Genomic DNA, 11,040 nt, shown 5'->3' with positions numbered 1-11,040 from the left:
GAACAGAGATGATAAAGACACCATGAATGAAGATGCTCAATTTGCAGACGATGAATACCTAGACGAAATTTACATAGATGATTTGTTTGATTGAGATTTGATGTGTTTCTTATTTCATCATTATTATATATAATATAGAAAATTTAAAAAAGGTAACGTAACCATGTGACCCTTGAAAATGTAAGAACTTCAGAACCATTAGACTTAGCACACAGTGACACAGGAGTACGTAAAGTATTATCTATTTTTATTTATTTTGTACAGGTATAATAAAGAAAACTTTAAAAAGTATAATGTAACGGTGTAGCCCATGAGAATGTAAGAACTTTGGAACCATGAGATTTAACACACCGTGACACAGGAGTACGTAAAGCATTATCTATTTTTATTCATTTTGTACAGATATATTATAGAAAAATTTTTAAAATTATAATGTAATGGTGAAACCCATGAGAATGTAAGAACTTAGAACCATGAGACTAAACACACAATGACACAGGAGTATGTAAAGCATTATCTATTTTTATTTATTATGTATGATGTACAAAAGTTAAAAAAAGTACCGTATAATGTAACGGTGTAACCCTTGCGAACTTTAGAACCATGAGAATAATCTCACAATGACTGCGAAACGCTTCACTGTATTTACTTATTAAGTATTATATAGAAAATTTAAAAAGTAACAGACTCACTAGAGCGCAAGAAGCTTTTATTAAGATGTATAACACGTGTACAGTACATAAATATAGAGTTATATATTGTATAAGCTCTCAGAATATTTGAGAAATAAATATGAATTTTTCATATTACAGTATTAAATTTCAATGTCTATTTAATAAAATGTGTCCCAACATGTGTCAACCGGAGNCTGTAAGAATGAAGTGTGTACTTTAGTACACATACAAGGAACATGCAGCCACATTGTCAAAAGGAAGACCACAGGAGTCAAAAAAAGTCAAAATACTAATACATTTTCTTTAAATTGTTACACAATTATTGTTTTGAAAAGAATGTCAAAGAATTGCAATTACAATAATAAAATAAGTTTTTTTGTTGAAATTTCTCATTAATAATTATACTTGTCTCTTATACACGTGTACTGACGCAATCCGACATTACTTGACACGATTTGACCTAAAATGACGCGATTTTATGCGAGTTGACGCAAGTGGACAGCTCATGGTATGATCGCGACGTGCTTCTACACCGCTGTATCGCGGTGCGTTTTCGACGACCAGCAGCCTAGGAACGTAATAAAACGGTAATTTTCTTAAAATTGCAGAAGATATTTTTGTCGAACTTTCTATATTTGATTCAAGACATATTACTTAACTATTGTAGGCCTAAATTTTTTATAATGAAAAAATCGGAACGGAATTCGTTTTCTAGACGTCTTTTGAGCTTCACCCCATGGCCTATTATTTTTATTCCATCTGATGAATATTTAAAAAAAACTTTTTCCACCCGCCCCTACCGGTATTTATCATTTAAAAAAAGCAAGGCAAGCAAACAATTTTTTTTTTGGTCTAATCCTCATTGTCGTCATGATCGTGGTGGTGGTTGTCGTCATTATCATCATCCGATCTTAATCATCATCATCATCAAACAGTTAATGGCTAATTAGGAGCACAAGAGCAGGCTTGGTAGTTATAAGACAGGAAACATTAACAACTTTCATGTTTTCGATTGAATAGCGGAATGGGACAATAAATAAATTCGCGGTCTTTTTTTCTCTTGGATCAGTCGTCGGATACTTCCGTTCAGTTTGTCTTCTTTTGAACGTTTGTTAAGTCTTTTACCGATTTTAGAATTTAGGCCTAATTTTTATTTCGAACTTAAAATTATTGAATGATCTGGAGAACTTCTTCCTTACAGTTGAACTGTAAGGAAGCACTCAAATGATGCTAAATGGGCGGTCTTTGTCTTAAAAAGACTATGATATGGACATGGATTAATGATAGACAACTTAAGAAGGTGGATTCATTTTCATATGCATAAACATACGGCAATCTTTTGAATCAACCTAGGAAATACGATAAGGTAGTCCGATGTCGATATTTTCGTTGCAGCTGCCCCTGCCGGTGAGGTAATTGTCGATAGGCCAATAGGCCCTACAATTGCCTCTCATTTAAACATTTTTTGTGCTGTTAAGTATTTAAGTGAGTAAAGCCTGATTTCCATAAAATCGCTACACGCTATCGCAAACAGCTTTCGACGATGCTGATTGGTCCGTCGAATTTGGCAGTCTTCCGACTGCATCGAAGACAGCTACAGACTGCAACGATTGCAGTGAAAACACAGTAGAGACAGTGTAGTGATTTTATGGATACCAGGATTAAACTTGATTTCATTGACTGCCTAGTACCTACACTATGAATACTGCCTTAGTTATAGTACCTACACTATGAATACTGCCTTAGTTCTATTCTATACCTTTTAGATTAGAATTATATCTCAATGATATTATAGTAGCTGATGTAAAGTTGTGACAATGCACATGAGAGATATAGCGCCACCTATTCTATGAAACATGAAGATTCACCCTTTCTTGGTTTTAATACAGTATTACACGTGACTTTTTTTCAGTTTCCAGAATCTAGGCCTGAGGTCATTTTCCAAGCGTTTCCGAAAGAGTGAAATAAGAGGACAGTATAAAAATATTATACTTCGCTTTCCTTACGGTTTATGATTCGTCATGCAAACCTACGAAGACCCAGAGGGGACATGATAAAAAATAAATAAAAAATTGTATTACTATTACGTACGTGATAATAATACGTACGTTAGTGATATTTTGTTTTAATCATGTCCCCTCTCGGTCTTCGTACAAACCACCTTCAAATACCTTCCTGAATACGTTACATTGAAAAAGTGCGATGAGAAACACCTGGGGAATCATCTCTATTTAAAAAGTTTGTTATTCCCATTTCTAAAATTACAAACCTTGTGAACGCTCGTGACGTATCTCTCAACGTCATCAATTTAGTTGAGAGCTTCCACATCACGAGCGCACACGAGATTCGCAATTTCATGATGGGATACTACTGTATGTAACAAAGTACATTACATTAAATTAGTTCTAAAACTATTTAAAATTGGAAAACTTACTCCTTTAACAGCATAGGCCTGCCTGCCTTTATTAAGTTTATTGATTTAATGTTTGTTGAATACCTTGAATTATATTTAATTTTTTAAAATCTGTTGTATGATCAGGGATCATTCCATTCTCTGTTTTTGTGCATGGAGGTTGTGTTTGCGTTCTTTCTGGAATTGACAAATAATTTCATCACTGTGGATAATGATGATGAGTGTCAAATGTTCATGTAGGCCTATTATAACACATATGTTGGGAATTTATACTAAATGATGTAATGGAGGTATGTGGTGTAATGTTGTTTCTTATATTCTAATTAAACATTTCTACAATAACAACAGAAACACAGGGATCCGAAAATATGCAACAGACTGAAACATTTATTAATAATACACAACGAATGATAACAGTAAATGTTGAGAGAAAAATACAACAAATCTAAGATGAATGTACAATCCAAAGAACAGGCCTATTTCATCTTGAATATATTTTACTGTTTGATTCAATATGTGTAAAAATGATGAGGATTCAATAATTCTTATATGAAAAATCTCATGGAAATATATTTCCTGCAAATAGATCTCATGAAAATATCTAATGAAATAGATCAGGAAAACGATCTCATGGACAGATATATCTTATCAATTATGTAATGAAAATAAATCTCATGAATAAAGATCTCATTAAAACAGACATAATAATAATTCTTATTAAAAATAAATATTCATGGATATAGATCTCATGAAACATTTCTCAATAATATAAGTCTCATGAAACCATATTATATAGATATATATTTTTTTGTAATTGATGTAAATCTCATGGTATATTACCTCATACAATTTTTAAAGGCCATTGTTAGAGTACAGATAATCTAATCTTATGAACTAACTAGAATTAGTCCAGGAAATGTTTATTCTACTAATACTTTACAAAATTCAAATTGAATATTACTTTCTCTGTTTTACTTATTTTTTGTATTGCCTTGCATGTAATAAAAACAAAATACACTCACCACTGGCACTAAATCAAACATGTTTATTGGATTGAGTGGACTTGCTTTCATCAATTGCAATTGATTTTTAGAAATATTCAAACACACGTCAATATAACACTCAAATAGCGGGATGACTTATCAAATTCTAAAGCAAAATATCTACCTAGATATTATTTTAAAAATATTCTTCTATACATAACAAGATATACCTGCTTGACAATACACAGAAGTCATAAAATATTCTCTTATTTTCAAAGCTGTATAAGCTAAATTTGGTACTTCTACATAGCAAAAACTGTCAGCCATTGCTAGCATATTTAAGCAATATATTTGGTCTTCTTTCTATAAACAAAATATAATATTGATTTTTCAAAATTCAAACTTCAGGCACAAGGACCAAGGATATGCCAAACAGCGAACTTTTCTAAGAAACAATTCCTTCTACAAAAAAATCCCTTCATAATTTCAAATAATGTGGTCAAGATTGTTCCACACTACCGCCTGAATGGATACCAGTATATTAAATTTACAGTATAATACAAAAGCTTACAAGAAAACACAAACTGGCGGCAACATACACCCATATCTAGAGTATCTCTAGGTTGCGTTTAATGTGTTATGTAATGTAATAACTATTTATTCGCTCAAAACTCCATATTTAATACAAGATATTTGTTATTTTAAATGCGTTAAACCAGGGAGGAGTGAATTATTGAGTAAAACACCTCCCTATGTTTAAGAAATGATATACTAATAAACAAATTAACTAAATTAATAATTAACTAAATATATATATTTTTTTAAATGTAGAAAATAATACTAATGCAAAATTTTACAAAATTGACATTATCATTCCAGATATGTAAATAAAATAGCATGCTTTCAATTGGTGTTAATGTCAAATAAACAATTTACTTAACAAGATATGTTGATGTTTTAGGCCTAATTCATGTAATTCATAATTTAATTCAAAAAAATAGATAAACAGCTCCTTATATAGCATTACTATATAAAAATCTTATAATTTCACCACACAAACAATGCTTTATCTAGTCTTATTAACAGTGATATCTATAGCACCCTCTTACTGCTACAGAGAATGCAAAGTGCTGGAACGTTAGATTAGTGAATAAATGAAGGCGCTTCTTTAGTAATACAATGCTTATATGGCAATTACCAGCATACAATATGCATAATTCTCAGTTACAACAGTTAACTGAAACATACGAGCACAATGCTCATGTAAGTTAATAGCACATACAAGCACAAAGCTTATATTATAATGCCTAGAGAAGATAACAATACAAATAAGCATAATGCAGCACTGCACATATGGCAGTTAACAAAACATGCATGTGCTCATAGACACATATGCAAAATGCTCATATGGCAGTTAACAGGACAGCATAACCAAGAACAATTCAGCACACACAAGAACAGAGATGATCATATGTGGCTAATATGTACAGTAGTAGTTTTAGTCCACACAAGCACAGATGTCCATAGTATGGCTAAGTTAGTACATACACCAGCACAATGCTCATATGGATGTTAACAGACAAATATGCTCATGTGAGAGTAATAGTACCATACAGATGAAAATATCTTTAAGTACACACAAGCACAATGCTATGGTTTCAGTTAAAGAGTCACAAAAGCATAATGCATATGGCAGTGCTTAAGAGTACATCTTGAAAAAATCTAAGTACTTTTTACATGGTGACAGATTCTAGGGACATTAAAAACGCATTCCACATCACAATAAACGCATTCTCTTCTAAATAACTATCATTCCCTAAATTAATGACAAATCAATGATGCATATTATACCTTTTGTCCGTTCAAGTGGAACAAATAGGTATTATACACAGCTAAAAAGTTAATTACAGGAATGTAGGCCTATTTCACAACAACAACGTAATTATTAACACTCCTCATGTTAGCTTATAAATAAAGCATGGGTTGTATAATGTATTTTCTATATCACGTTTACAATAATTTACAGAAAATCTTACAGTAGATTAGGCAAGACTTTTTTTATTCGTTATTTTAGTGAACATTATATTTTTTCCCAAAGATTTTCAAAGGAGAGTGAAAACAAAAATTATTTCATATATAATACAAAATAATTCTACTAAAAGCAACTAGACAGAGAAGAAAATTCAATTTCATTGACAAATTTAAAAAAAAGTGAATGTACGAGGTAATAAGTAATCAGTCCTTTGCTCATGAACTCATTGCATTGTCATTGTAAAAGAATGTGGCTATATACACTGTTTAGTAACTGGACTGATAACAATGGTTTATACTTATTTAATTTTGAGGGGAAAAAAGTTTTATTGGTAGATATGGCAGCCAAAGGTGGGATAAGTATTACTTATAACATAAATTTCATGGGGTGGGTGTTCTAAAAGGCCGCATGAAACACTATTTTTATATGACACGATAATTATCGGTGGGTGTCAGGTTCACAAAACATGTTATAAACGAAGTCTTGCCTTAACATAAAAAAATGCACTGTGTTGAAACATATAAAGTGATAGATATCCAAACAAACAAAGCCTTATAGGTGTTAGAGGGTTATGCTGGAGTTGATTTGCATAAATATTAGTCAGTTCTACTTCATAAATCTCATAAAAATAGATAAAAGCATCAAGTATATATCTGCACATCCGTATGCATTGATGAACATGACATAGGGGTGAGAGATGACAACCTGTACGCGGTCCACCCTGTTTCTACGAATGTCATCGAATCGACAGCCATATGCAAGAAGAAGAAACATGATGTAGTCGAAGTGTCCTAATCTGCTTTGTCACAGTTTTCATATGGTATTCTTCTGCCTGTTGAGAATCTATAACCAATAATTCTCAGGTAGTACAGCAATGAAATTGTGGTTAACAGAACATGAAATACCACAATTACAACATTCAAAAATGAAAATGTATTTATCTCCCAAATCATCGAAATGAACACTGCAAAAAAAAAATAGAGAAGAAAACAAATTGGTTAATCTGAGATAATGAAGGAGCTTGACGCAAACATTAAAGTACAGTCCAACATGAATCTCATAATTAAAATATTTACTTTAAATCGGACCATTCATTGAGAATACAAAACATAATATCAGTTCTTAACCATTCTGAAGTCACCAGAACAAGTGGTTGTCATTGAATAGCTAACAAACTTCAACTGTACAAACAAAAAGGGAACCCTAGAGAAAAATAAGACAATGTTAGGTCTAAATATAGTTTAACCATTTATTTAATTACATTTATTATGCAAATAAAATGCAATTAAGAAAGAAAATGTAACATCTCTGCTTTTCTAATTTTAGCTTACCATATACCTCCTTACCTTTTCATTCACTTTCCTCTTGTTTTGCTTCTGTATCTTTCCTTTCCCTACCTTCTGCTATTCTAATAATTAGCTTACTGTATATTTCCTTATCTTTTCTTTCACTTTCCTCTATTTTTTTGCTTCAGTATCTTTCCTTACCTTTCCCTACCTTCTGCTATTCTAATAATTAGCTTACTGTATATTTCCTTATCTTTTCTTTCACTTTCCTCCTATTTTTTGCTTCAGTATCTTTCCTTACCTTTCCCTACCTTCTGATATTCTAATAATTAGCTTACTGTATATTTCCTTATCTTTTCTTTCACTTTCCTCTATTTTTTTCCTTCAGTATCTTTCCTTTCCTTTCCCTACCTTCTGCTATTCTAATAATTAGCTTACTGTATATTTCCTTATCTTTTCTTTCACTTTCCTCTATTTTTTTGCTTCAGTATCTTTCTTTTCCTTTCCCTACCTTCTGCTATTCTAATAATTAGCTTACTGTATATTTCCTTATCTTTTCTTTCACTTTCCTCTATTTTTTTGCTTCAGTATCTTTCTTTTCCTTTCCCTACCTTCTGCTATACTAATATTAGTTTACCATATATTTCCTTATCTTTTCTTTCACTTTCCTCTATTTTTTTGCTTCAGTATCTTTCCTTACCTTTCCCTACCTTCTGCTATACTAATATTAGTTTATCATATATTTACTTATCTTTTCTTTCACTTTCCTTTCTTGTGCTTCCGTATCTTTCCTTTCCTTTCTCCTCTACCTATATTTTCTTTCTTCTTACTTATTCCTTATAATTTCTGTTTTTCCTTTTCGCTTTCTTGCTTATGCTGCCTTATCTTTATTTCTTTTTCTTTCAAATACCTTTCTAATGTTTCTTAATATTTTCTTTTTTTTTTGTTTCTTATGTTTTCTTTATTTTTCTTTCATTTACTTTCTTATATTCATTTTCTTTCCTTTTCTTATGCTTTTACATATCTTATTTTTATCTTATCCTTTCTTTTTTGTTTCTTATAATTCTTTCTTTCTTGTCCTTTTCTTTCCTTTACTAATTCTTGGGTTACCTTGACAAATCATTGCAATCATCAAATATGAACAAACTTGTCAAAGGAAATGAAAACAGTATACCTATTGTCTGGAGAGCAAAGTAGAGGATTTGAGCAACAAGTGTCCATCTTATCACATGCCTACTGGGTGAATATACAGCACTCCAGAACAGCACAGCAAGACCTATCAATAACAATAAAAATTCATTATTACATTATAATAATGAATGCATTGCTCTAGTCAGAGCAATCGGTGACATGGGTTGTTTAGGCCCTTGACCTGTAGCAGCTACAGTGAGGGTCCACAGGGTACAGGTCCCGTCATGGAACCCTGGTTCCTCCGTCATGGAAGAATCCAAATCTTAAGTCAGGGAACATTGCTTTCGGAAAAAATTTCCGAGCATCTAGAAAATGCCTATTATGGAAACTTGTTCCAACCATGTTGGGGCTAAAGTGGGTGTGCACTCCCTGTCAAGGATCTTGGACCTCTATGGGAAATTTCTAGTGACACCACTACCCTCAACATTGAGCCCTGAGGTCGAGGGTTAAAATCCCCCACTCTGGAATTTCCCTTGTGTTGTGTCACTGGTCAAGACAATTTATTTATACTCAATAGGAACAATATTATTTTTGCATCTGTTCATTGATAAGAAAAATATTGAATGTTAAAAAATTACATAAACCAAAAAAATATGCAAACCAAATATTGAAAACATTATTATTAGCTCAACAGATGCAGTATATATTTAATCTTACATTTAGTATAAACTACTTTGTATAAATCTACTGTAGCCAAGAGATGAAGAACGGTTCAAATATAAACTGCTTGGCGCATAAGTTTGGCACAGTAAAATGCAAAATAACATAATTAATTGGATGAGATAACGTGGATTGACCGCAAGCTAGAATTTACGGGAAGTTGTTATCACAGGTAAAATATTGACATTCATAGTGGAGAGAGTGATTAACTATTTTTAAGTCATAGGTGAGGGAAAAAATGAAGATTCAACCAGAAGACAGATGGAAACGCACTAAGATGGCATTTGAACTTACATGCTAATGATGCTCCAAAGAACATGATTGGGTAATTATTTTCTGCACTGCACTCTGGAATATTTGAATAAAGAATCAGCTTCGATGGGAAGATAATGGCCTGCAAATAGAAAAAAAACGAACAAAGTTTAATCCAAATATGCTTAAACATTCTTGTTTGATTTACTCTTTATAATTTTTATCTTCATTTTCCATCGTCTGAAGCTGGGTATGCACTGCATCAAGTCGTCATCTGTCATAATTTCAATGAGACTGAAAGCGATGACGAGCTTCAATAGAAAATCAGCTCAGTCTGCTATCAGCGGACGGCATTGTGACGTCAAGTCCTCATACAACATAAAGATATGCTTGTCAAAAAAAACGGTCATACAATGGAGTGTATCGCAGATTTAAATGAATAATTTTAAACTTTTTGTACAGGATTCACACAATTTTTCCACTGGCAGTATATAAGTGGGCTGACACCCACTGATTCTAAGCTGCGATCATCAAATATCTATGGAAGTTTTTCATACCAGTTTAAAATTATCTGATTGGCATAAAATGACATTAAGAATAGCTGCAGGTCAATTTCATTATAATTTATTGTCTGTTGCCCTTAAATTAATTTACAGAACAAAGGCCATCATTCAATTAATAACTACAGGTATCAGAGTTCATTACAATAGTAATCAATCGCCATAGAACCTATACAGAGCTACCATGGAGAATCTAATTCCTCCATGGAGCTACAATAAAAATTGGATTATATCTGACTATGGAGGAATTCGTTTAGAATTAGTTTTCTAAACTAATTCCTCCCTGATCTGACGGATGTTGACTCTACTGGTGATATAGAGAATTAATGTGACAACTGTGAATGTAAAGATCACGTAAAGATAGTGAATTAAAGAATAACACTATCATACAATATAATGAATTGGAAAAATAATTGTATTCAGGGTGTTACAGATGGAAATTTTCAAGAGCATAGCTGAATTTGGAGAAAAAAAATTATAAATCTTTCATATTTTAACATCCTTTGTTTTGTCTTGAAGTTTTTATAATACTGTAATAGTAGCAATGGAGTGCAAATTTTGTATGCAATCTTAAAGCCCCATTCCCGGCAAAATTTCACTAAAAATTGACTTTTTTTTAGAAAATATGCATTTGCATTACTTCAATTATTATAAATCATGGAAAAATATTGGCATGAATTTTAGTTTTACGCAAAAGAATTTAAAAAAATGAGAAATACAAACTATTTCTCATAAAATATTACCATTTTCTCGACAAATTCATCGTTACTAGGCAAATTCAGAGGTTGTAGATCGCATCCACTAGAATACCCTCGCTTTTATGTATACTTTATACAGTCAATAAAGTGCGCCCTCTCTAATGAGATTAATTTTTGTACTTCGCATCTCGCACAATGCGGTCGTTCGGTTAGGCTGCGATATGTTTGTTTTAGTGTCAAAATCTCAGTCAGAATCAGTTTTTGAACAAATTTGAAATAATTCCTGTGAAA

General features: G+C 32.0%; 1 protein-coding gene across 2 annotated transcripts in view; it reads right to left on the bottom strand.

Annotated features, from left to right (window-relative positions):
- Positions 1-3,454: 3,454 nt before the first annotated feature.
- Positions 3,455-11,040, bottom strand: part of LOC117124229 (tumor protein p53-inducible protein 11-like) — an 84,483-nt gene continuing 76,897 nt past the window's right edge. For both annotated transcript variants that reach the window (XM_033270377.1, XM_033270378.1), the window contains 3 exons: positions 9,534-9,633; positions 8,563-8,664; positions 3,455-7,066 (listed from right to left, as the gene is read on the bottom strand). In XM_033270377.1, the coding sequence (XP_033126268.1) occupies positions 6,894-7,066; positions 8,563-8,664; positions 9,534-9,633 (375 nt within the window). In that variant the 3' untranslated portion in view covers positions 3,455-6,893. The remainder of the gene's footprint in view (positions 7,067-8,562; positions 8,665-9,533; positions 9,634-11,040) is intronic.

The sequence above is a fragment of the Anneissia japonica genome, unplaced genomic scaffold (assembly GCF_011630105.1).
Source record: "Anneissia japonica isolate Jap-2015-1 unplaced genomic scaffold, ASM1163010v1 scaffold287716_len795978_cov209, whole genome shotgun sequence".
Taxonomy (NCBI): Eukaryota; Metazoa; Echinodermata; class Crinoidea; order Comatulida; family Comatulidae; genus Anneissia; species Anneissia japonica.
This window is presented reverse-complemented; position numbering and strand designations above follow the sequence as displayed.